The sequence below is a fragment of the Neurospora tetraspora genome, assembly GCF_033439725.1.
Source record: "Neurospora tetraspora strain CBS 560.94 chromosome Unknown B0H65scaffold_4, whole genome shotgun sequence".
NCBI lineage: Eukaryota > Fungi > Ascomycota > Sordariomycetes > Sordariales > Sordariaceae > Neurospora > Neurospora tetraspora.
Window position 1 is genome coordinate 1,232,520 of NW_026944386.1, and position 24,825 is coordinate 1,257,344.

The following is a 24,825-nucleotide window of genomic DNA, read 5'->3' on the forward strand; positions in this document are numbered from 1 at the left end:
CGACCCAACTACTAGTCTGGCCCTCACTGGCTTATCTATGGGAGAGCGGACGGGATCCCGAGTTTTCCAGTGGGTATGGTCGTATGTGCCTTGTTAAGTAAGAGCAGAAGCTTATGAAAGCAGGTTGGGTATTGAGAACTATCATCAGAAAGCAATGAATAAGTAATTTAACTGAAAGGTACTTATCAAAACCCAACGAAATACAAAGACATAAACACAACCAACTCAGATATCCACCTAACTACGACCGGGCCTTGTAATAAGTGTATCACTTTGTAGCTTTGTATTGATTCTTCATCCTAGGGGTAATTATCTGCTTACTATCTCTACTTGGTATATCTGCTTCCCGTAACAATTCCATTTCGCTATCTTTTCTATACGCAACGCAACAACATTTCTGCTAGCAGCGTCGTCTACCAATACGATTCCTCTTCTTTTCTGGAGCCAACAAGATAAGATATCCATATCCGCTTTCCACACCCCAGGTACGTCTACCTAAAAAAAATTCTTTTGTTCGATGGTCCGAGTCCGAGTCCAAAATACTACTCGGAATCGGACCCGTAGTTGACAAGTCCACCGAGACCACCGCCACCGCCCTTGTTGCCTATGCTAGGCCTCTGCTGTTGCTGTTCCTCCTCCACACGCTGTCCTTGCCTTGGAACGTCAATGTCCATATTCACATCCATATGATGAGGCGCTTCAGTCTCCTGCTTGACCCTCTGCTGCTGCTGCTGGTGGTGTTGACCGCCTCCAAATCCTCCTCGGCCTCCATGTCCATGTCCCTGGCCGCCGCCGCCTCTACCGCCCCGCTGTTGGAAGTTGCCGCGACTACCTCTTCCACCACGGGATCCGCCACGGCCACGACCGCGTCCGCCACCACGCCCTCCGCGACCCCCGCTGTAGCCGGTGTTATCAACAGCATCACCCATGACTTCGTCTCCATCGCTATTAATTTCGCCGTCCTCCGCTGCCTCCCGGTTCGGATTCAAGATGACATCAAAGTCACCAGAAGCAGCTTGCTTAACAGCTGCTTCTAGCGCGGCCGTGTCCATCTCTCCTTCTTCAGCCTCAAGCCGGTTTGAGTCTTGATCGTCATCTTCCTGCTTGAACCGCACGTTCTTCCCTCCAGCTCCAGCTCCTCCTCTTCCACCTCTCCCTCCGCGGCCGCCTCTCCCCCCACGGCCACCGCGCTCCCACTTCCCTCCACCTCTTCCCCCACCTCGTTGATCCCGCTGATCCCGTCTGAAAGCAGCTTGTTGCGATCCGAATTGCTTCTTCCTCCCATTAGGATTGGAGGAAATTTCTTCCACTTCACCCTCATCAGACGACTCATCCGAATCAGAATCAGAGTCGCTTGCGTCAGAGTCAGACGATGAGCTGCTACTCGCCTCCTCCCCATCGCCCACCTTTTCGCTTTCGGATTTGACCACCTTAGGGGCACGCTCCTTCCTCCTCTTCGTATCCGCATACCCAAAATCCTCCGGCAATTCAACGCCCGGGGGCAGGGCGTAAACAGTCGGGAACTCAACTACCGTCCTACCGCGCAGAGCATGAGAGAGGTTCTTGGTCGCGCTCAAAGGGATCAACAATTTCCCACTTGGTTTCTCCTTGCCGGGTTGAGAAGCAGAAGCAGAGGGGGCCCAAGTTTTGTGCAAGAAGAAACGCCACCCCGCTAACAAGCGGGATTGGTCAACGATTTCCTCGTCGTCGGTTTTGGTGATCGAAGCAGAGCCGTCGCACGAGGTTTGCGACCAGGCACCGGTGAGGGAGTATTGCATGGTGTAGGGCGAGTCGGTGGACCAGGCGGAGGTGAGCGGGTTATGCGGGGGAGAGGAGAGGTAAGGGGAGGCGATGATTTCGGTGATTTTCTTGGATTTCGTTGGGGCGAAGCCAGATTCGAGTTTGCGGCGCTTGAGGGGACGGCCGTCGGCGTCTAGCTGGTCTTCGGCGGCGGCGTCGGAGGGATCGGGGAGGGTTTCGGCTTCTTGAGCTTGTCGAGAGAGGCGCCTGCGGTACCAGGCGAGGGTTTCGGCTAGGGCACGGTTGAGAGGCTTATTCTCGAGGGCTTTGTGGAGGATTCGGTGCGGTTGTTGTTGTTGGCCGGTCGTAGGGATACCGGGGACGTTGAAGAGAAGCCATTCAACCTGCCAGTTAACGCATTGGTGGTTTCGGTTCCACGAGGTCTCGTTTTCGCGCTGTCTGGTCATGCCCTTCGGCATGGACACGGCTTCGATGTTGAGCTTTCTGAGCCTCTGGCGTACTTGTCTGCTGAATCCAGATATCCATGCGCCTTCCTCCTGCATCTTGTGCTGTTTCCAACTCGGCGGTGGCAGCGCCCCGACGGGGACATGGCGCAACTCGTCGCCGTGCCACTCCTTGACAAAAGCCTTATCCTCGTTTTGGGGGTGTAATTCCTTATCGCTGAGGATCTTCCGCACTTCGACGATCTCTTGCTCGTTCCGTTTGCAGGCGCGCTCGATGGAGGAGATGAAGTTGTAGTCGTGGTCGATGCCGGCGGTGGTACGGAGACGGGTGGCGGGGACGAAGGCGGTAGCGTCGCGGACGCCAGAGCAGTCGGCTCTAATCTTGTGCTTCTGGGTGCATACCAGCGAGCATGTTCGGGCGAGACAGCGTGGGCATTTATATTTGGGAGGTTCAGCGTGGCAGATTCCGCAGAGGGTGCTGAGCACCGAGTCGGCCATGGTGACCAGAGATGGTTGTATCGAGAGGAGAATTGGTTTGTTGTACTAGACAATTAACAATGCCACAATACCAATGACCGTTGACCGAGATTAAAAGATGAGGAGACGGTAGGTATCGTTGATAAGAATTAAAGTTGGGTGACGATGTGGTAATAGATAGGAAGCTCAAGTTTGAAAGTCGAACCCAGCATTGACATATCGCAAAGCTCGATAACAGTCGCGGAGCTTATCGTGGCGGATTTTTTGGGCGGACACTTAGGCCCTTATCGATAACCGACCAGCAGGATAAGATAAGAATGCCTCAACCTGAGTGGTCAAAAGCTGCCCGGAAGTTTCCGCCTTTAGCTCCCGTCCCGCTGCGTGCTGTGGTCGGGTGCGGGAACCACTGGGGAAACAGAGGGTTGTTCCACTGGCATCATCCATCCAGTCACTGACTGAAATGGACCACGGGCCACCCATTGTTTCTCGATATTTTGGATCTTGAAAATCACGGAATTGTCTGTGATGACCATTTCCATTGTACGTACCATTGAGTGACGATTGTCTTGCCTCTAAACCCGAAAATGCCATCACACTACACTGAGACGACCACAACTCTCACATACCACTGGCTTGCATCTGAACCTCCCTGTTTGACGGGCGTAAAGCCTGATAGCCCCCAAGCCTTCTTATCAGCTGGTTTCAAAGCTATTCTAGAGGACAAACTTTCACCTCTAATCGAATCGGCTTCACACATCTCAAAATCTCGGAGTCTGGATTGCCTCATTGTGAGACTCGGGTCACCACTCACCAATTCCCCCGCACGAACGTGATGGATGAAAGGATGGTCGGCCTGGATGTCATCACTCATCACACTCCTGGCGGGACAAGCGAATGCAACCGCTTGTCCGAATGAGGACTAGCCAGGGGTATTCAATTTCAATCCTGGGAGGGTTGATCGGGTGTTTTCCGACAGTGTGGGCCGCGCAATCTGCATTTGAATTTCTTTTTTCTCTCAGGGCGACCGAAGAGGGGAACGGCATTCGGCCGATTATGCCGACCGATATGTGTTTTTGCGATGGTCTCGTTGTTGTCGTTGTTGGTGGTTTCTATCGACGGTTCCGAAAATTCCCCCTCCTCGGCCGTTTGTAATGGCGTCGATAACAACGGCATGCCGTACGCCATGCGGGCTGGAGGTGGTGTTGGTTGAATGCCTCTCCCGCTCTCCGTTCCTCCCGAGTGAGCATCCTCGGTATGGATGGATGTGTGGACAGGTCAACCAACTGCTGTCGTTGGGTATTCCGGGATATCAGGTGGGCGATATTGGAGGCTCTTGTTGATAAGTAAGTGTGGTTCAATATCAGACCCCTCACCTATAACAGCCGCCAGTATCACCACACTTGGCAGCGGTAGGCTGTTGAGAAATGTAACCCAAGTCTTGTCGGCTCTCTTTGGACCGAAAGAATAAGGGTTAACTGTGGTGGTGTTGCCGTGTCGCGATTGCAACTGTGATGACGAGCGGCAGCTAGCAGACTAAGAAGCAAAGCTGGAGGATACGGGATTCATGTCCGATACTCTACCTTATCCTATCAAACGCTATCTCTGTCGTCCATGCGAACAAACAGAGGCCCAACACATGTGTGTCGTTCGGGCCTTTGAGACGGCCGGCTGGACGGCGCGCATCATGGATGAGATTCCGGCGAGATCCACCACAGCCTGGAAGTTGTGGTAAAAGGACCAATTGTCCGACTCTCTTGTGGCTTGTTTCAGCCGAAGCTTATTTCACAGCTTCTCACATATCAGAAGCCTATGTGAGTTCACCGCTCCACGCCATGAAACAAGTGGCCGTATAAAATGGACTGTCGTGATACTGTAGGCGTGGTACAGGCTGAAGTCGATTTATCCTGCTGGAGGAGGGCCATCGTGGACAAGCATCGCCGGCTCTGCTTTGCATATCTTGGACGGACATATCGAAGAGAATGGAAACGATGTGCATAGCGATCCTCTCAGGGACCCGGCGCACTGGCCCAGCATGGGCAAAGCACCGATGGATTCTCGCGCCATGAGCTCGTGGGAATGGCCTCTGTGGTGGGACAATGGACTCGAATGGCCATGGGGGGAGTGACGATCACTACCTCTTTCAAATTGCAAACGACTCACTGGAAAAATTGTGCGAGAGTGAAGCGCCACTGCCTATCGGAAAACATGGCAACTCGGCGAGCTTTTGGTGGTTTTTTGCCTAGTCCAGAAATAGGCAGATCGTGGAGTCTTGATCCGACTGCACTGCAGCTTTCCACCGGATATGCCTTGAAACAAACGAAGGGGCATCGAAAGATGAAGGCGATGATGGGGAGGAAGAGGTTGTGGTCCAAGTCTCGGATACCTCCCTGGCCTCTGATAATGGTCTCTTTTACAAGTACAGGATACCCCGGCTGGAAGCTGGAATTGGTCCCGGACACCGGACAACACAAGAGGTCCAGATGATACCTACCCCTGACGGGCTCCCCTAAGAGGTGCAGGCACATGGCAGGCACACAGGCAGTGGTGCAGCAGTGGTGCAGCACCTCCAGCGAGCATGCCGCTTAGGTACACTAGCGTTGGATGGGCTCCTTCAGATTGTCCATTGAGGTGGCATTGGGGGGTCATTGGGGTGCCATTGGCCCTCCACCTTATTTCCCGGGCCCCGGTCTTTTTGCGTCTTTTGCTTCCAGTCGAAATCGCTTGTCTCCTCCATCTCCCAGAGTCCTGCAGCCCGGAGTGCATGCTGCAGGCCATGGAAGATGCAGCACGCAGTGTGTGTGTGCATGGACTGGCGTTTTGACATTGGCATTGCAGTGCAGTCCAAAATCAAACTGAAATCTCTTTATGTTGTTGATACATTCATCCGATCTCCTGGTGCTTCCATCCCGTCAAACAGAGACACTTGAGGTAATCTGCCAAAAAAAACAAGATGAAAGACGGGATGTGTGGTACAATACAGTAATACACCCGTTGTCGTCGTCGACACAAGCAACACCGAAAAGACAAGAGACAGAGAGGCAGACACAAACCAACAACCAACCCCTGTTGGCTCTAAAAGTCCTCTTGTGGGCCCCCCATATTGACCTCATTCCGTCTAGACTCTCAACAGAGAACTCCATCCGATCCAACCCAGTCCCCAACCCAGGTCCATCAGTGATCATTTCCTTTTTTCTTCGTCTCCACCCCCCTGCTCACTTGTCAGAGTGCTCGGTCCTTTGCACTTTCAGCTCACTCCCGATTGCGACTCTGCCGGCTTCCTTTTGTCTCTGGCGTCCCCATCCTTTCGCGTGCGTGGAAACCTACACCTGTCCACTCTCTCCGCTCCCAGCTTCAGGTCCGCCCTTCTTCGTTGAAAGGAGTCCCCTGGTAGCCTTGTTCGACTGCGCGACTGTGTTGTGCAGCTGGTGTCTTTTTCATCCAGACTCTCTCTGTTTGAATGTCTAGACACTAGTAGAGACAACCTCCCAGTCCCTCGGAGAAAGTCCCTAGGTTGCCTGTCCGCCCTCGTGTGTGTCTCGCCAACCTCCATCACTCACTGGTCCACCATCACCATCGCCGTCGCCGCCGTCGTCAATCTCTATTACCAGCACCCTCACTCTCGCTACCTTTTAGTACGGCAATCGGTCACTTTCTCTTCACTCACAAACGCTATCCAACACGGGACTACCTCGCAAAACCCACCACATACTCTCCTTTTCATCACCCAACTTGGCAAGTCCAGCGATCGGCAGGAGGAAACAAGGCAGTCCCCGCCGGTAGTGGCTGCCCACGTTATCGATCCGATCAACCAACTTCATCTCTTCGAACCGTCACATTCTAAACCACACGCCGTCGACCTGAACTCAGTCGTCCTTTGGGACAATAACCGACGCCATGCCTTCTTTAAATACACACGCCTCCTTCCACCGGCCACGGACCAGTGACCGTGATGCCCGTCCCGGCACCCGCGACCAAGCCGACGTCAATCCCGCCATCCCCAGCCGCAGCTCGTCCCTTCACTCTCGCATCACTCAACCAATGCCCAACTCACTCAATGGCAAGCCTCAGCAGCGCACCCCCAAGACCTTGACTCATGCCTACATGGTGTGTGGTGTCGGCCGTGAGCCTTCACAATGGGTCAAGGCTCCTGCTCCGGCCCAGGGCAAGATCGGCCATATGAAGGGTGCTGTTGGCCAATTCTGGCTTCCAGAGATCCTGGGAAGCAGTCCGAGGTTGGAACAGGATAATGAGATTGCTCGCGCTCTTCACAACGCCATGAGGGTAGGTTCATTTGATCAGTACCTCTTCAGCTTATTGTTTGCTAACCAATATTAAAAGGCTTGCTTCCCCCACGACGTCGAAATTTGCACTGGCCGAAGTCAACCACACTGCGTTCACCATGCCTTTGTTCTTCAGCAGGATTCCTCCCACACCTTGTACGGAATTTGCTTGCGTGTCTGGTCCCGCGCCGACGAGAAGAGAGCCGAGACGATTCGAGAGCTCAGGAGGAGGACCGAACCCGACTTTTTCGACAACCCGGATGAGCAGTACTGGATCCCTTACTGCTTGTCTTTCCTTTCTCGTTACCCGCTTTACAACCTGCTTGGCGACTACCTTCGCGGCATGTGGATTCACTGGAACAAGGCTACTAACCTGTTCCACGCTGAGGAGGTGTCACGCATTCTCAGCTTCCCTGCTCCTCGCCTGAACGACCTGGTCCGCATCGACATGAAGGATTACGCCCTGTGCTACCAGTTTCCCTCGTCGCCCACTGGCTTCCAGAACTTTGCCATGTGGCCGCTGTTCAACTGCTTGTCCATTCCCAACATTGTTGGTGTCATCGAGGCCGCTATTTCGCCGACTCGCCGCATCATCTTTGTCAGTCACTACCCGGCCATGTTGACGATGGCTGCTGAGACTGTTCGCTTTGCTGTGCGCGTTTATGAGTGGAGTGGTCTTTATGTCCCCATCGTTCATGCCCGCCATGCTACTCAGCTTGCTGAAGAGCCTGGTCCGTATATCCTGGGTATTACGGCCGAGTGTAGGTCGCTCTTCACGCCTCCCGCGGATGCTCTGGTTGTCGATCTCGACCGCAACTTTGTTCTCACTTCAAGCCCACCCACCGCCCTTTCCCCTAGTCAGCGCAATAAGTTTGTGACCCGTCTAACTCAAGCTCTCAACGGGGACGTCACGCCTTCTGGCGTTCCTCCCCACCTTCGCTCCGCTTATGGCGGTGGAAAGCTGATCCCCGCTGGTCAGATCATTGTCATGCGTGGAGAGGTCGAGTCAATCCAGGACCCTGACTGGTGGAACCAGGATGCCGTTATGTCTGTCATGGATCATGTGTGCGAGAAGATGGGCCGCAACACCGGCATCAAGGCCGTCTTTGGTGGTTCCGCTAAGAAACCTCTGATGACAAAGGTGTCTATGAGACACCTGAACGAGATTGTTCGTGAGCGAAACCAGTACTCGCGCGATGCGATGGAGGCTTGGCAGGATTTCATCAACCTTAAGGGGCGTATGGAGACGGAGCTCAGCAAGGTCACCAAGAGGAACAACTACCTTAACGATGAGTTGGAGAGCTGGAAGCAGCAGTTCCTCAAGTTCCAGACCTTTGCCGAGACCCTCACCAAGGAGACCCAGGACCTCAAGGCCAAGATCGAAAACTCGAAGCGCGAGAACCGGCGTCTGGGCAGCCTTATCGAGGAGCACAGGAGCGACTACAATCGCCTACAGATGCGCCTTCAGGGTACGGAGAAGCAGCGTGATGATGCCCTTGAAGCCCTTGTGCTTCAGCAAGAGATCGCCGAGGAGTTGGAGAGAGAGCGTAAGAGAAATAGGAAGGAGCTTACTGCCCTGCAACACACCAACAACACCATTACCCGGCAACGCGATGAGGCCCGTCGCGTGGTGCTTCACCTTCGCAGCCTGATTTCCGGCCAACACCATCACATGGAGCACATTGTCAAGACCATGACCTCCCCACAGGAGTTGGCTGCCGAGATTGAAGCTGGCTTTGTAGCAGCTGCACAGGAGGCGGAGGAAGCCACTGGTAAGCTATCAATTGTCTATCCAGATTATTTTGTAATGGATGCTAACCTGTATGTAGCTGGCGAGGAGCCCAACAACGAGAGGTTCATCAAGAACCTCACCCTGGCGAGCAAGCGCATCTCGTCGCAGACCTTTGTCGACGTGGCGGACCGTCATCTCAAGGACAAGACCGATGCTATCGCGCATATCATCCGTAACATCGCCGAACAGTGCCAAGCGGCGGTAGACGGACTCCAGCTGGCGCAAGACGCCGAACTCGGCACACACCACGAACCACTCTCGGCGAAAGGGGCCGGGATGTATTCAAAAAGCAGGAGAGGGAGTAATCTCTCAATCGCCCACAGCGATGACGGCGCCACCTCGGTCGCGACCACCGAGGCCGGCGACGACTCTTTTCTTCTCAACCCCGATAGGAGCGGACGGTCCAGCATCCCGCCCACACCGGATCTCATTCCCAACCGCAGCAGCACTAGCATGTCAATCGCTAGCACGGCGACGACCCCTGAGCGCACCTCCCAATACTATAGCCTGGGGCACCACGACATCCCCACAAGAATCCTCGAAGACGACGAGGATGAGCTCGCCGGCGAACGGAGCGAGAGTGAGAACCCCATCCCGCATGAGCCAAGCGTTCGCGTCGGCAAGCACGCCGAGTCCCTGATCCACCGTCCTTCGGGTGCGAGGATCAGCGCCCTGGGTAGCTCTCGTTAAGCGTACGAATTAGAAAGAGTGAAAGGACCGATCTATCTATCTATCTATCTAGGCTAGGAACTGGCAGTGCTATCTAGTTGTTGATCCGAGATTCTTTTTTGGAAATTTTTGGAAACACACACACAAGGGACATATTATGACGACGAATTAGGATAAGGGCGTGTTGTTTTGTAGTTGATCCAGAGATATCCCCATACTTCATGTCGATTTACTTTTTTATTTAACTCCTTTTCTTTTTTTATGTATCCAACCAACTCCGTTGTCTATACCACATCATCTACCACCCATCTGCCATCTCTTTTGTGTTTATGCAAATGCAAAAGCAGGAAATGTTGGATCAAAATGTGAGAGGAAGAGAGGGAAGAGAGTAGGGGGAGGAAGGAGGAGGGAAGAAGTGAAGGAGACAGAGGAAAAAGGAAGGAAAGGAAATGAAGGGGAGGGAAGGAGGAGAGGGAAAGGAAGGACATCTGGTCTCTTTTTTCGTTTCATGTCGTCACAGTCACACACACTCACGGTCGCCCACACACTCACACTTACATATGTTCTATGAATCCCACTGTGGCGTTGTTCCTTTTTTTGAAAGATACCAAGTTTTATTTTCCCTCAACAACCTGACCTGACCAAACTACGAACTCTTTGGTAATCCATCCATCCGTACCTCTCATCTTGCTCTTAGCTGCTCTCAAGCAGACAAAGCCGGCATTTTAGCATAGTATCACATAACATCAACTACTGCAAAGCGCAGCGTAATGTCCTGATACGACAGAGTCCCTAGCTCTATTCTCTTTCTTTAAGCCACGTTTTACGCTATCAGGTAGTCTAATTTCTAATACTGATTTGTGGAGAGATGATGACATCAACGATGCTTGTTTACTTACCACTCTGCCACTGTGCCATTGTGCCCGACATGGCAAAGGGACGGAAGAAAAGGGAGGGGGAAAAAAAAAAAGGAAAACAAAGAAGCCAACAGCCTATCGCTCTGCTGCCTTTATAAGGATAAGAACTACACAGAAAAGACACATACGACCATACCCACTGGAAAACTCGGGATCCCGTCCGCTCTCCTATAGATAAGCCAGTGAGGGCCAGACTAGTAGTTGGGTCGGTGACGACCAGCGAATCCCTGGTGTTGTATGTTTTTTTCTCTCTGTCTTTTTTTTTTTGCCCGCTTTTCATTTCCTCCTGGCTAATTGTTAGACCTAAGTAGTGCACTTGATCGTGTAGTCGGTTTGATAGGGGGTAATATGCCTACATATATACGTCTTTTTCAACAAGTCAGTTAGTTAGTTACTCATAGATGATCAAAGTGATTGGCTATAACGAACGGCAGTGCATCCTCGGAGGTAACAACGTAAATTACACCGACACCCAGACTTGACGTAAGTGGTGATGAGGGGAGTTCACCCGGCGAACAGAGGTGAAACAGTGTCAACGGAATACAGAGTGAGATATTCGATCGCTCGAGGCATAAGCAATCAAGTGCCTGTTTATCGTGACTTAACGAATAGCACGAAATGTTAGCATGTATGCGTGAGTGAGCGGTTTCAGATGATGTCAAGCAAGGTAAGACATTAATGTTCCTCAAAGAACCATCAGTTTGGTTGAGTTGGTGCAGCTAGATCGTGGTCTTTAGGTGGAAGCAGATATCAGTGACGAGCAATAAGGGGCAACAGAAGGCAGATAGGTTAGATGGAAAGATGTTCGATTTGAATACTCTAACAACCCTTTTTGGCTTTTTGATAACCCATAACACCAAACCATACTTGCAAAACCAAACCAGAACCAAGCAAGTAGAACCCGCAAACTCCGCAAACAATGTGGCAAAGCGAAATAATACCTGTAACCACAAGAATGGCCAGCAAGTAACTCGCTGGTTTTCTCTCCAGCCGGAAAAGAAATGACGTGATTAAATCCATGATTCCCTCACCAACCTATCTTTCCTCAAGAAAGATTGGTGAACAGAATCCAGGCCGCCCTCCTCCATGTTGAGCCACACACGCTATACCTCGCTTTTTTATCACTTTTGAAACAGCGATTTCTAATACGAAGTAGTAGGGGGTATCAACACGCCATGCCATGATCAAAGCATAACCTATCTCAAACTCAACTCATCGAGCGCATCTCTTCTTTCCCTCTTTACAGATACAAACTGTTGAAAGAAACAATGTCACGTCTGATCTTGGACAAGCTGAGCTCGAACTTGTCCTTGAGCTCTTCGCTGCCCATGACGCGGGCGGCCTCGGCCATTTGGCGGAGGAGCTCCTCGAGACGGCGGAAGAGACGGATGAGCGAGCCTTCGTAGACGTTGGTCATTTTGCTATCGGTAAAGTCAGTAACAGAGTCCTGCGAATTGAAAGGGAATTGAATTGAACATACCAAATCTCGGAGAACGGCCTTCCCTGAGCCCAAGCCAGGACAGTCTCCATGAGCTGCCACTTGAGACTCTGAACGTACTCGTCCTCATTGACATCCAGCTTACTTTCCGCGCTGACCTTGGCGATGATCCTGGCCTGAGCCTGGATTTCGCGGAAAGGCTTAGCCAGCTCCTCCTTGAGCGCCTGCGTCTCGATCTTTTCGTCAAAGATGAAGCAGCTGAGAATGCAAGCGCAGATCTCAGGGCTCAGCTCGTTGAAGAAGCGGTTGAAGAGCAACTCGGCAAGGAGAAGCTCATGACCCTCTGTCGAGGAGATCTCGCACGCGACACGGGCCTTCATCTGGACGACCTCGGCGTCGTTGATGAAGCCCAGTCTGCGAAGGACACGCTTGCGAGATTTGAGCTCGTCAAGCTGCGCAACGCTGTGGGCCTGGGCAATGGCCTTCTTCTTCTCCTTGATCTGCTCGCCAAGGCTCATCTTGAGGCTGTACTGGTTCCACAGTTCAACAAGGAGAGGAGAGTTGTGGAGAGGGTTGGCCACCAAACGCGACTCGAGGACCTCAATCTTGCGGAGCAGCTTCTTAAAGCTGTCGTCGTTGATGCCCATGTTCTCCATAGGATCCAAGATAGGGATGCCGTCAGGGAAGCGACGGCTGATCTCGTCAACGGCCTTACCCACCCCGTCCTTCTCGTCGGCGCTTTCGAGCCTCTTGGGCAAGAAAACACGCAGCTGACCAAGGGCCCTGAGACAGTTCAGAAGGCAGGGGACAACCTCCCACCTGGCATTCTTGCCATCCTTTCCTGCAGGCATGATGCCCTCAGGCATCGGCGTCTCCCCACGGGCCTTGGGGTTGAAATCGCCAGATACCTTCAACAAAACGTCCAAAACGTATGACTCTTGCTCTGGATAAGGTGGCTGACCGTTCTTCGGGTTTTGCCGTTGGGTATGTTTAATCAGAACACCCCAGCCATAGTCCACTCCACTTGGGCTCTTAATGTGAATGAGACGGCCCTCCTGGAAAAAGCCAGTACAGTTTTGGGGATGCTGAATGACATGCACCATATCCTTGTTGTACTCTTCCAGTTGTTGACGCACACCGTAATAATCCTTGACAATGCTCTCGTCCGGAATGATGATGGCGTCCCTCTCCTGTTGCAGGCTGATGAGCTCACGCTCGAGCTGCGGTACGCTCGCAGCGTTCTGGAATTGGAAGAAACACCTCTCCAGCATGTACTCGGGGGAAATAGCCTCGATACGGAGGAGGTTGAGGACCATGTTGTAGCCGAGATGGAAGGCAGAGTTGAGCTTGTCCTGATGTCCGACAACGATAGCTCTGGCCGTCTCGGGTTCGAGCTTGTCATCGACCATCATGATAACGATACCGCGGTCATCGAGACCACGACGACCGGCTCTGCCAGCCATTTGGATGTACTCGGAAGAAGTAAGAGGGCGGCGTTGCTGACCATCCCACTTGGTGACCTGGGTGAAGACAACGGTTCTGGCAGGCATGTTCAGACCGATGGAGAAGGTTTCGGTGGCGAAAAGGACCTTGATAAGACCCTCCTGGAACAGAATCTCGATGGTCTCCTTGAGGATGGGCAACAAGCCGGAGTGATGCACACCGATACCCTTGCGCAGAAGGGGAAGGATGTTGGCGATCTGGGGGAGGTTCTTGTCGTCCTCGGACAGCTGAGCAAGAGCATTTTCGAAAACCTTGTTAACCATGTTCTCCTCATCCGGGGCGTTGAACTTCATGCTGGAACTGGCCAAGGCCATCTGCTCGCACTCCCTCTTGCTGAAGTTGAAGACGATGACAGGTTGGAAGTTCCTTTTGAGAATCATCTTGATGATCTTTGCGATATCCGCCTTGTCATTAGCAGCCTCTCCGCCCTTGTTCGTCTTCTTGTTCTTGCCCTTGCCCTTTTGCTTGGCACTCCAGTCGTTGGGGTCGGCACCCTTCTTCTCTTCGATCATGGCCATTGCTTGGTTGAAGTTGTTCTCCTTGAAATTGCCCTTTTCGTCGACAATGAGGAGGATACCCTTGCCACCGGCGGGGAAGAAGTAGTTTTGCAAGGGCGTGGGACGGAAATCGGTGTAGACGACGTGACAGGCTTGACGATGGATCTTGGCGATCCATTCAGCGAACTGGAAGGCGTTGGGAATGGTGGCGGAGAGGAAGACGTATCTGACCTTGTCGGGAAGCAAGATGATGGTCTCTTCCCAGACAACACCTCTGATCTTGTCGCGCATGTAATGAATTTCATCAAAGACGACCCAGGCGACTTCGCGCATGATTTCGGAACCACGGTACAACATGGAGCGCAGAATTTCGGTGGTCATGACGAGACAGCTGGCTGTGGGATTAATGGTAACGTCACCAGTCATGAGGCCAACGTCGCCAAACTCGGCCTGGAAATCTCTGTACTTTTGGTTTGAAAGAGCCTTGATAGGACTCGTGTAGATGACCCTCTGGTTCTTCTTGAGGCACTGAGCGATGGCATATTCGGCAACGACCGTCTTACCAGCAGAGGTATGGGCGGAAACCAGGACACTCTCTTCGCGCTCAATAGAGGCGACGGACAGGGCCTGGAAGGGATCGAGCTTGAAGGAGTATGTTCGGGCGGGCTCGGCGGGGGGCTTGTGTTCAGACAGGGGGATATACTCGTAGTCCAAATCGGGGGGCAGGGCGACCTGATGCTGAATGTTGTGGGAGATGACGATGGACTCGCCCTCGGTGGGCGCGAAACCCTGGGCGCCGGTGACCTCTCGGGACTCTGCCGTCTGGAAGGCATCGGTCATGATGGGCTCGGCCTCGTCCGTCTTCTTCCTGCGCTTGCTGTCGCCCTGGCCATGGGGGCTCTGAGGCGACTGAACATCGTCGGCAGCGGCAGCGGCATCGCCGTTGGAGGTCGTGGGCTGGTCGGTGCTGATGTTGTTGTTGTTGTTGTCTTCTTGCGGCGCGGGGGCGGCTTGGGCTTGCAGGTGAGTGACGGCGGCGGCATTTGCGGTGGCAGCGGCAGCTCCATCGGTCATTTCGACATCGGGAGAGGCCTTGCGCTTCTTCTGGGCGCGAGGCTGCTCCTCGAAAACCTCAAAGAGGTCATCCATCTTGACGGGTGTTGCAGATGTCCCCAATCAGATGATGTGGTATTGGCCGATAAATAGGAAATGCGAAAGGGTGAGAGATAGAGTGCAGCTCCGAGCACCTAGGCTTCCTGAGCCTTGGGACTGTGGGCTGAAAAAAGAAAGTGGCGTACGTAGACGGCCGGGAAGGTTGTTGGATGAAGGGGGGTTGATGGATTGCAGAACCCAAGAACCAACGACCCTACGAAAGATGGAACGACAGACGGGACGCCGATAAACGTTATCGCTAACGAAGAAAAAAAGTTGAAGGCAAGGAACCGGGAGTGGCAGAATTATCTGCGGGTCTCCACAGGCGGTCAGGCCAATCGATCGCTCGATCCGGATGACATTGAATCGATCAGCTCTGCGTATGCATCTAGAAGAGCTTCTCCAATTTCTTCTAGATGCATATAAGACCGTCACCTCAACAGACTCCGCCAATCCGAGGTATCGGAGCTCGACGGTGGGCCCCTCCGCCAAAAACCTGGAATTCTCGGGAGGTGTGGGGTGCCACGTCCGTCTCCCAGGCCCGCCACGGGAGCGGCCACTGGAGCGCTATAACTCCCGCGGACACCGCCCAAGCTAGTGGCCCCGGCCCCGGTCTTTCCTTTCTCTTAACTTCCATTCTCTTTCATCTGATCGAGCAACGCGTCGGTTTTCCTCTTTTTTCCTTTCTCGGACTCCGTATCTTGATCTTGGTGGAATACACAAACCGAACACACAAGTCAACATGGCCGCCAAGCTCGCTCTCAAGCTTTCCAACCGGTCGCCGAGGCAGCCCATCAAGAAGCTCCCGGCTTCCATTGAGCTCCCCGCCGATGCCACGGTGGAGGACGCGAAGCAGGCCGTTGCCCGCCAGTCCGGTATCGACGACTTCAACCGCATTGGTCTCTTCGACCCCGAGACCAAGAAGATTCTCAAGAACCGCAAGGCTCTTGTCCGCGATGAGGCCGGTGTTGTCAAGGCCGGCGAGCTCGTCGTCAAGGACCTTGGTACGTCATGATTTCTCAAAGCATGTGAAAGTTCCCAAACTAACACAACCCACCACAACACAGGCCCCCAGATCGCCTGGCGCACCGTCTTCGTGATCGAGTACTTCGGCCCCATCCTCTTCCACGTCCTCGTCCCTCTGCTCCGCCCCTACATCTACAGCTTCGGCTCGTGGGCCTACAAGAACGAGACCGAGACGCCCATGTCCAAGGTCCAGTGGCTCCTGTTCGCCCTCTTCAACCTCCACTTCCTCAAGCGCGAGTACGAGACCTTGTTCGTCCACAAGTTCTCGGCCAACACCATGCCCGCCTTCAACATCTTCCGCAACTCTGCCTTCTACTGGCTCCTCGCCGGCCTCATGTGCTCCCTCGACATCTACCGCCCCGGTTCTTCCTCCGACCGCAACGAGCTTGTTCTTCTTGACTACTTCGGCATTGGCCTCTTCGCCGTCTGCGAGGTCTGCAACTGGATCGTCCACCAGCATTTGGCCAGCCTCCGCAAGCCCGGCGGCACTGAGCGTGGTATCCCCAACACCATTGGTAGCAACCTGGTTACCAGCCCCAACTACATGTTCGAGGTCCTTGCTTGGGTTGGTGTCATCTTGATCAGCCGCAGCTTTGCTGTTGTCATCTTCATTGCTACCGGTACTTTCTACATGCGCAGCTGGTCCCGCGGCAAGGAGAGGGCTCTTCGCAAGGAGTTCGGTGACCGCTACAAGGCCAAGCGCTACACCATGCTTCCCGGTCTTATCTAAGCTAGGCTTGTTATAAGGGTTTGGCTTAGGTGCAAGCCTGGAGTGTGTCGCGCATAGTCTTTTCAGCTTAGGGCTGGTGGTTTGATGCAAGCATTCTTGTACACTCAGTGTATGACAATCGAGAACGGTGGTAGTGGTCATTCTATGAGATGCCATTCCTATCCAACCTCGTGTGTTATAGAGTGTTAGATAAAAACTGGTGATAGAAATGTGTAATGAGATGAACGAGTTTTATGAACTCGAATGGCATATTATCCAGCTTGTTGGTATCTCAAATCATTACGTCGTGACATCGTTAAGCAGATCTTTCCATATCCAACCAGCCAAAGAGAGGGAACTCATACCGCCGCAGGTGTCAAGTTCGGGAACTGAATGCCGCCACCGAATCCCGGTGATTGAGGCAAAGGCACCATCGAGGGTTCCGGTATCGTGTCATCGACTGCCTTTCCTTTCCCCTTGTCAAGTCTCGTATGTCTCTCTTGGACATCATCTTCAGTAGTCATGACCACATCCCCTTCCGCATCTCTTTCTACATCTTTTTCTTCTCTTTTATCATCATTCAAGTTCTCTACCTCAGCGGCCCCTTCTCCCTCAACACTCTTACTTCCACTGCCCCCAACTATCCCACTCCCCTCGTGTCGTTCACCCTCCTGCTGATCTCTGTCCCTTCTACTTTCCTCACCTTCCTTGCCGTTCTTTACTTTACTCTCACCATCTCCAACCCCCTCACTATCCTTTCCGTCGTCCCCTTCCCCTTCCCCTTCCCCTTCCCCGCCCTCGTCCCCCTCCCGTCCACCCTCCCCAACCCCGACCCCAACCCCAACCTCAGACCCGCTCCATAAACTCCCACTACCACTCCAGCTCCCACTATAACTCCCACTCCCCTCACTATAGTCACGGTAAAAATCCCCATTAGCACGCCTAATAGTCTCCTCAACCCTCAAAAACCCCCTCTCCAAGACCTCGGCCCAATTCTGCACATCCCCCACCTCTTTTAGCCGTTTCGTTCCCTCCCGCGCCAGCTTTTCCAGTTTATCATTCTCCTTTTTGAATGCTTCAACGGCTTTGGACATCTCCCGCTCTTGTTTGAGAATGGCGTTGTGGTTTTGATGCAACAAAGAGGCGCGACCCGTGAGTTCGCGGTCTAAAAGGTTGGAGATGGAGGCGAGGACGGCGGTGCGGGCTTGGGCTGTGGGGAGGGGGCCTGGGTTTGGGCCTGGGACCGTTGGGGTGTGAGGTGTGTGAGGGGTGTGAGGAGGTTGTTGAACGCCGGGGCGGGAGGTTTGGGACTGGGACCGAGAAGCAGGCGGGAAAGCAGGAGCGGCTCTCCTGGCGTTGGTAGTAGTAGTAGTAGTAGTCGTACTCGTCGAAGCCCCAGAAGTAGATGACCCCGTCGTTGCCGTCCTCGAAGATAACCCCGACGTTGACCCCGCCAGCGGCGGCACCGGTACCGCTTGGCCTGTATATGCCTGAGCATGAACATTCGGAACCGGAATAAGTGGTTGCGGCGCCGTTGAAACCGACGACACAGTGGGGGCGGTTGATCTCTTTGACGAAGAAGAGCCGGCGAAGAAGGGAAGGGGAAACCCTGAAGAAGATGCGCGTCCGGTTGTGGTTGTGGTTGTGGTTGTTGTTGAACCGGTTGTTGACGGTGCGGCTGTTACTGATCCCGGACCTGGACCTGGACCCCGCCGGTGTTCCGTGTCATGGTGGTAATCGGGGCCGTCGATGTCAATGTCGCCGGGGACGGATACCATGGCCGCAGTGACATTGGTGTTGGTCACTGAGGCTGGGGCCGGAGCGGACCGGGCTGGCTGGAGGAAGCCGGGGCGGGATGGTCGAGACATTTTGGATTTTTCTTCGTTGCTCGTCACTTATTGTGTTGGTGAGTGGGTGTAAGTGATAGCGATCAGGTATAGGTGGACCGAGTAAGTGAATCCAGATCGAGTGTAAAAAGAGACTCAATGAATCAAGCTCTCATCCAGCATCGATGACACCAGCCGCTGAATTGAGTAAATGCTGAATAGGTAGAAGCAGAAGTAACTAGGCGCAAGTTTGACACCTGCCGCCATCCAGCGTGATAATGCTTCTACATGTGTGTATGTAGTACGGGAGTCTTTTATATCAAATGCAGAAGGGTGGAGACGACCATTTATACGACTGGTGAGAAACCGAGCAAGACACAAAAGAGGCACAGCACAAATGTAACGCGGGGTATCTTCCGGGGAGTTAAGCTTACCGTTGCCGGGGATGGCCTGTTCTGAATTGGCTGTTCTAGATTAATGCACGTCATTCGTTGGTTTTTGGCTTTGCAATTGGGACAGTGTGTAATCTGAGGAGAGGTTTGTTTGTTGACATCCCCCTTTTTGTGACGAGGCCGGCAGACTGCACCAGGCAACTCACCTTAACCCGGTTTTATAATTCTCTCTGCATAAGTGATGAAGACTTCGATATGGGAGTAGACTTGATTTGATTGTACACATTATAGATTTGTGCTATACCTAAACTTTTCCTCTCTCTTGCAAATGCCAGTCTCGTGTTCACCTTTACTCGCCGCCGCGCCTCCCTTTACCATGCAACCTGTATTTGCTCGATTCCAGTCCCGTCCGTCCCAACCGCCTGCCCACCAATGCTCCCTTCTTCCAATCTTGTTCAGGAAAATAAGAACGCCTAGATGCTGTGTGTAGATAGACATAGTGTAGGAAATGAGACCAAGAAAAAAGGAACGGCTTGTCTTTTGAAAGACCTAGACTCTGACCACCTGCTGCTGTACCAAGAAAACATTGTAGCCTCATGTGTGAGAGAGATATCGCATCCAACCAACCGCTGAACCCGCAGCTTGGGGAAGCTCTCCTAATAACTGTATATAAGAAAATCCTGGTGCATTGTGTGCGTGCTTGTTTCTGATGAATACACGGGCCCTCGCCTAGAAGCCCACCTTCCCACTATTCATTCGGAAGGGAAGCGGCGTTAGTGACCCCGGACCCGGACTACCTCTAAGTGCCGAGTTCGGGGTCATAGCACTCTCCCCGGATAGCGTTGTGCCAATCGAGTTCAGACTTGCTGTTGACGTCGATTGCATGGTTCCGCTTCGGCTTCCCATACCTGGGCCTCCCATTTGAATGAGCGTCTCAGCCCTCTCGAACAATCCACCATTGAACGCTGCCGAAAAAGAGCCATTTTTGGGCGTCGATGGTACCGTGGCCTGAACAGCTGGACCAAGAGCCGCGCTCTGTGGCGTCATGGGCATCGGTACTGGTGTGTTGGTGCCATGCGTACTGTAAGGGCTCGATGTATCCTCAACTCCTTCCATTCCCGGACCTCCCATTCTCCCTCTCATTCTGCCCCTTCCATGCCCGCCACTACTAGGTTGCGGTTTTAGGAAATGGGACCACGGTGAGTGTACCATGAACTCCCAAGCATCTTTCATAGCCTTCTGAATGGGCCGCATTCTAGATTTGGCATCGACTGGCAACTGGATATCGGTTTGAAACTGCATAGTTTTCTTACCCAAGACATACCAGGCGTCGATGTAGTCGTTGCACATCCTCCAGAACCCCGGCTGCCCACGGATCCCCGGCTCTTTCAGCTTGATATTCGACAGCCTCTCCTTCAATATCTCCGTATGACGAATCGAATCGTTGCACTTCACAATCAGTGCCTTCCAACAATGCACCACATGGTCGGACGCTCGTTGCGTGGTGGCATTCCGTAAAGCTACGCTGAATTGCGCGCTAAGATTCGGCAAAACTTTGAGGGCGAGTTCGGCAGACTTCATCAAAGCCAGGAAAATCTTTTCGAATATCCGATCCTCCTCGTCAATAGACATCCGCAGACCACCCGCACTGACCGGGAAAGGCTCTCCAGACCGAGGCGTTACAGCACTCATAACTTGTCGGTGCATGCCGTTGTTGTACGGCATCAGTGGTACATCCGTCGCGACACGAAGGTTGGCGTGGGGATGCATAGGCCCAGGGTTCCGTAGTCTCGCGGTCTGTGGTGGACGGTCGATCGTGGGAGTAACTGAGTTGTCTCGCGAATGCGGTCGAATGGTCTCGAGGTCTGGCCGATGGGGGACGGGCGGCACATTGCGCGAAGGCATTCCGGGAGATGGCTGAGAGCATGTAACACGCAGCTCCATAATGCTATTATAGAGCTGCGTCAACAGAGTGCGAAGATACCTGGGGTCACCGTTATCGAGAAACAAATCAACATTATTGACCAGCAGGGAGCACACATGGCTGTATGCTTGCACAAGCGTAATGCATGCCCTCTGCACGTTCTCGTTCTCTCTTGGTCCCGTACCATCTCCCGCTTGGTCGTGCTTTTGAATTTCCAATTCCAATTGCTCCACATGAGCATTGGTATTGTAAAAGACAATCTCAAGGCTCGAACGCTTGCTGCTGCCGTCATTTGCAAGGCCCATCAACATCTGGATCATGGGGTGAATCTGGAAGATGGAATAGAGGATGCCCTTAGCAGCCTCCAGTACCGGATCAATAAACTTTGATTCACGCCTTCTTTCGGGTAGGATCGATAGTCGTCGGACATAGATAGGGCGTTGCAAGGATATCGAATCAGCTGGGCTGGATGGTGCTGGGCTCTGACCAGGCATACTGCCGTTACCAGGCTGCATGGCGGAACCGTGACTGAGGCCACGATAATGGATGCTAAATCGATCCTTGGCCTCCAACTCGTCAAGAGTGCCAAGTTCAGAACCCTTTCTGGAGACAACACCCATACGGCGGGACCTGCTCTCGGATCGCTCGCGGCTCGAATGGTGTGCGCCCGTTGTTTCCGAGTTACTGCGTATTCGTTCGTTAGGATTGCCAATGGTGAGTGGCATGACGCCAGGTCGTCGCTGGGCTGAACTCTGCTGGGAGAGACCGCGATAATGGGATCGACTTGGGATAGGTGGAGGACGGGACAAGTTCGGCGACCTAAGATCCGGAACGTCTGTGCCGTTGACCTTTATGGGGAATCGTCCACTGAATACGCGCTTGATGGTCGGTCGTGGTGTCTCGATACCGTCAGTTTCGTCGTTGGGTGATTCGGCTTGTTCTCGTTCCAGTATGATGTTGGCCTGTGCCTTTAGGTACTTCTTAACGTGCGCCGTAACCGTGATTTCGGTCAATTCGCTTTCCTTCAAGATACCCTCGTTCTGTACGCTTGGCGGCGGCACCTGGAAGACTTCTGGTGGTGGGAAGACTAGGGGATTGCCTTCTAGTTTGATGACGGAGAGCGATGGCATATCGGCCAGACATAGTGGCAGTTCGGAGACCTCATTTTTCTGTATCGAGAAGACCTTGAGTGATGATAGTTTCACAATGTCTGGTGGAAGGACGCGGAGCATATTTCGCCCTAGATCTAGGATCTCTAGTGATTTGAGGTCGCAAAGCTGTATACGATCCGGTCAGCGACGGCCCTTTTGGTGGAAGGATGATATATAACCTTACCGCGAGCGGAAACTCCTTTATCCTATTCGACCTGACATTGAGGTAACGAAGCGAGGTACACTCGGAGAATCGGGCAGGGAACGTCTGGATGTAGTTGTGTGACAGCGCAAGCCTGTTGGGTCGCAGAGGAACAGATTAGCCCATGGACCGACCAGCAGGTAATTCCGAGATGTCGTAGTACCTCTCCAACTCATCCTTAATTATATCGACCACCTCGTCTGGCAGCTTCTGTATCCTCTTTCTACTCAGGTCGATGGTAAGACCGGGTTTGAGGGTGCTGATACCCTCTGTCGCCTTTGCTTCGTTCTCATGAGCAACGCGCATGGACTCGCGCACTAGGGCGATGACTTGGTTGGAAGATAGCGGCGTCGAGGCCGATAGGGACGAATTCGATGCATCGCGACGGGGTGGGTGCGGCGGCAGGTTCCCATGGGCATGAGCGGCGCCAACAGGTGGCATTCGCCGGGCCAGCCCCGGGTTATCAGGCCGACCGCGCGGGCGATCCATCGGGGCGTGTTGTCTATTATCGGTCTCTCTTATTTCTTGGAGAAGTGGTTGGGGACGGCGCGCGTTATGGTATGTTGACAGAGGTTCCCGTTGCGGAACTTGGACAGGGAGTCGGGGTCGATGACGGGGGAAACTCGTGTGTCTTTGGGATGATGGAAAATCGACGGGTCGTTCGACGGGTTGGACCGGGGCGAAACAGGCTGGTGGTGCTAGATGGGATCGAAGCGAAATCTCATGGCAGAACTGATCGGCCTTCTAGTCTAGTCTTCTAGGGCGGGCGGTGACAGTTCGAGAAGGACCAATCCCAGCGACGCGGCGGTGAAAGGGAAGGAAGCGAGCGGCCTCTTCATGCGTTGTTGACTTGAGGAGGTGGGTTGTTGATATGATGAGCTGGAGCAGCCGAGGAGATGGGCGAGAGAGATACTCGAAAGGGAACGGTCGGGCGGGCCGTTCTCTTTTAGTTCTGAAGTCGTGCCCGCGTGTCTCTCTTTCTATCTCTGTCTTGGTCCCAAGTCTCAAATCTCGGAGGAGATGTACGATATGGTGTAGCTTCAGAGTTTAGACTGGACCTCCAAAATTTCCCTTTGTTAGAGAAAGAGGGTCAGCCGGGTCGGGTAGCAAAACGTTACGACGCCCAAGTCTCCAAGATAGGGGTTAGCGCGTCTTTGGTAGCAAGGAGTGGTACCTCTAGTCGTAACCACAATGCTGGGGACTCGGGGGTTGCATGGCATCAGGGCAGCATCCACGGGGGCATCCAGTTGAGAGCATGGCACAGGGAAGCGATCATGGAAATCCAGCAGGGTAGACAGGGGCAGGGTGGCCTTGAAAAAGAACGAAAGGAAGAACGAAAGAAGCGAAGAAGGGGGAAGGGAATCCACTTTCCTCCGTAGGAATATTCCAGGGAAGGCCAGAAAGGTCGTGAATTGTAGCACCTGATGGACACCTGAGGAGAGAAGTCCAGTATCCAGCGCCAGTTTCAGGTTGTCAGTTTGTCAACAATGCCCGACAATGGGAAAGATCAGAAAATGATGCACAGACGCACATACAAAAATAACAAGACCCCGCTTTTCCCCTTCCCGCCCATTCATCCCGTCTTGACGGGTTGCCCAGCCAAACAGTCCAGTCTCATGAAGCACAGCAAAGGCACTGTGTCTTGTGCCTGCATTTTGGGGTCGGAACGGGGGTGTGCATCCAAGACCGCGGGTTCGTGCGGCACAGCTCTGTGTGTGTGTGTCTAACAATTTAGCGCGCCGCACCAAGCACACCCTGACTGCAAGGGACAACTCCCTAGAGGTATCGATTGATTTGATACTGTGACGCCCACCACGATAGCACAACATCAAAGCGAGGAATATCGAGATGAACTGCTTCAACCCATGGGGTTCATTGGGTAGACGATCGGCCGTGGTACATAGCCGGCAACTATTCTACTCGAACTACATCGAAGCGCGGCACTCAACAACCAAAAACCAACAACCATACAACATCAAACCACCCTATCCAGATGAAACGAAGCGCCGGTAACAGAATTGATCGAAACCGGAGCCTCCGTTTTTTTTTTGTATGTGGATTGGTAGTATCTCATTACCGCCCCATGGCACACTAACATCCCCGACCGAGATCACTGCAATATCTGTTAGATCTTATTACTTTACTTGAACTTGGCATCCATGTGCCACCTATACCTTATCCATTCAACGGCTCAACCACTTTTTCATCACCTCAAGTCTAGCCGAGATCCGATCGTGAATTATCTGAAGCCATCGCGGCCTTGGCAAAGTCGCATTTACATGGAGTTCCCACGTTGAATGTTTATGCTTTCTTGTTCCTACCTATCAATGTACATTATTCGTACGAGTGTAATACTCACGCTCACACCAACACTCAATGATTCCATGCCGTGCACTCACCCTTTTCCGAGAACGCCATCGTGACACCCGCCGGGACTGTGTGAGCAAACATGAAGTAGTGAAGTCGTTCAAACAAATAGGGACACTAAATGCAGAAGCATTCAATTCGATATCACAACCTAGGATGGCATGAATTTGACAGCTACTACACAGCCCCAACATCCAAGTAGTGATCGACAATACACCCACCCAAACACCCACCCACCCATCTGTCAACAGGAAGATCAACTGAACACCAAACGTTCTTTTCAGCCTCAAGTGGAAGCC

At 53.0% G+C, this 24,825-nt stretch overlaps 7 protein-coding genes across 7 annotated transcripts; 3 read left to right on the forward strand and 4 right to left on the reverse strand.

Moving 5' to 3' along the window:
- Positions 1–179: 179 nt before the first annotated feature.
- On the reverse strand, positions 180–3,106 carry B0H65DRAFT_464672 (uncharacterized protein). Its single transcript, XM_062826766.1, has one exon. The coding sequence runs from the start codon at positions 2,700–2,702 to the stop codon at positions 543–545; it is 2,160 nt and encodes a 719-aa protein (XP_062681450.1). The 5' UTR covers positions 2,703–3,106; the 3' UTR covers positions 180–542.
- A 2,409-nt stretch (positions 3,107–5,515) lies between these two features.
- On the forward strand, positions 5,516–6,361 carry B0H65DRAFT_187030 (uncharacterized protein). The gene has a single exon (XM_062821586.1). The coding sequence runs from the start codon at positions 5,547–5,549 to the stop codon at positions 6,144–6,146; it is 600 nt and encodes a 199-aa protein (XP_062681451.1). The 5' UTR covers positions 5,516–5,546; the 3' UTR covers positions 6,147–6,361.
- Positions 6,362–9,575, forward strand: B0H65DRAFT_187031 (AEX-3 domain-containing protein). Its single transcript, XM_062821587.1, has 3 exons — positions 6,362–6,962; positions 7,020–8,733; positions 8,791–9,575. The coding sequence occupies exons 1-3, from the start codon at positions 6,576–6,578 to the stop codon at positions 9,441–9,443; spliced, it is 2,754 nt and encodes a 917-aa protein (XP_062681452.1). The 5' UTR covers positions 6,362–6,575; the 3' UTR covers positions 9,444–9,575.
- Positions 9,576–11,461: 1,886 nt separating this feature from the next.
- Positions 11,462–15,105, reverse strand: B0H65DRAFT_187079 (putative ATP dependent RNA helicase). Its single transcript, XM_062821588.1, has 2 exons — positions 11,820–15,105; positions 11,462–11,760 (listed from the first exon to the last, which is right to left on the reverse strand). The coding sequence occupies exons 1-2, from the start codon at positions 14,924–14,926 to the stop codon at positions 11,580–11,582; spliced, it is 3,288 nt and encodes a 1,095-aa protein (XP_062681453.1). The 5' UTR covers positions 14,927–15,105; the 3' UTR covers positions 11,462–11,579.
- Positions 15,106–15,671: 566 nt separating this feature from the next.
- Positions 15,672–16,685, forward strand: B0H65DRAFT_425018 (3-oxo-5-alpha-steroid 4-dehydrogenase-domain-containing protein; the record flags this gene model as incomplete). The annotated part of the gene is made up of 2 exons (XM_062824546.1): positions 15,672–15,933; positions 15,997–16,685. 2 exons carry the CDS (start codon positions 15,672–15,674, stop codon positions 16,683–16,685), a joined length of 951 nt encoding a protein of 316 aa, XP_062681454.1.
- Positions 16,686–17,023: 338 nt separating this feature from the next.
- On the reverse strand, positions 17,024–18,919 carry B0H65DRAFT_557897 (uncharacterized protein; the record flags this gene model as incomplete). Its single annotated transcript, XM_062830090.1, is given in 6 exon segments — positions 17,024–17,304; positions 17,368–17,445; positions 17,482–18,009; positions 18,049–18,089; positions 18,114–18,154; positions 18,167–18,919. 6 exon segments carry the CDS (start codon positions 18,530–18,532, stop codon positions 17,024–17,026), a joined length of 1,335 nt encoding a protein of 444 aa, XP_062681455.1. The 5' UTR covers positions 18,533–18,919.
- Positions 18,920–19,495: 576 nt separating this feature from the next.
- On the reverse strand, positions 19,496–22,839 carry B0H65DRAFT_187108 (RAM signaling pathway protein-domain-containing protein). Its single transcript, XM_062821589.1, has 3 exons — positions 22,323–22,839; positions 22,142–22,253; positions 19,496–22,083 (listed from the first exon to the last, which is right to left on the reverse strand). The coding sequence occupies exons 1-3, from the start codon at positions 22,646–22,648 to the stop codon at positions 19,612–19,614; spliced, it is 2,910 nt and encodes a 969-aa protein (XP_062681456.1). The 5' UTR covers positions 22,649–22,839; the 3' UTR covers positions 19,496–19,611.
- Positions 22,840–24,825: the final 1,986 nt, after the last annotated feature.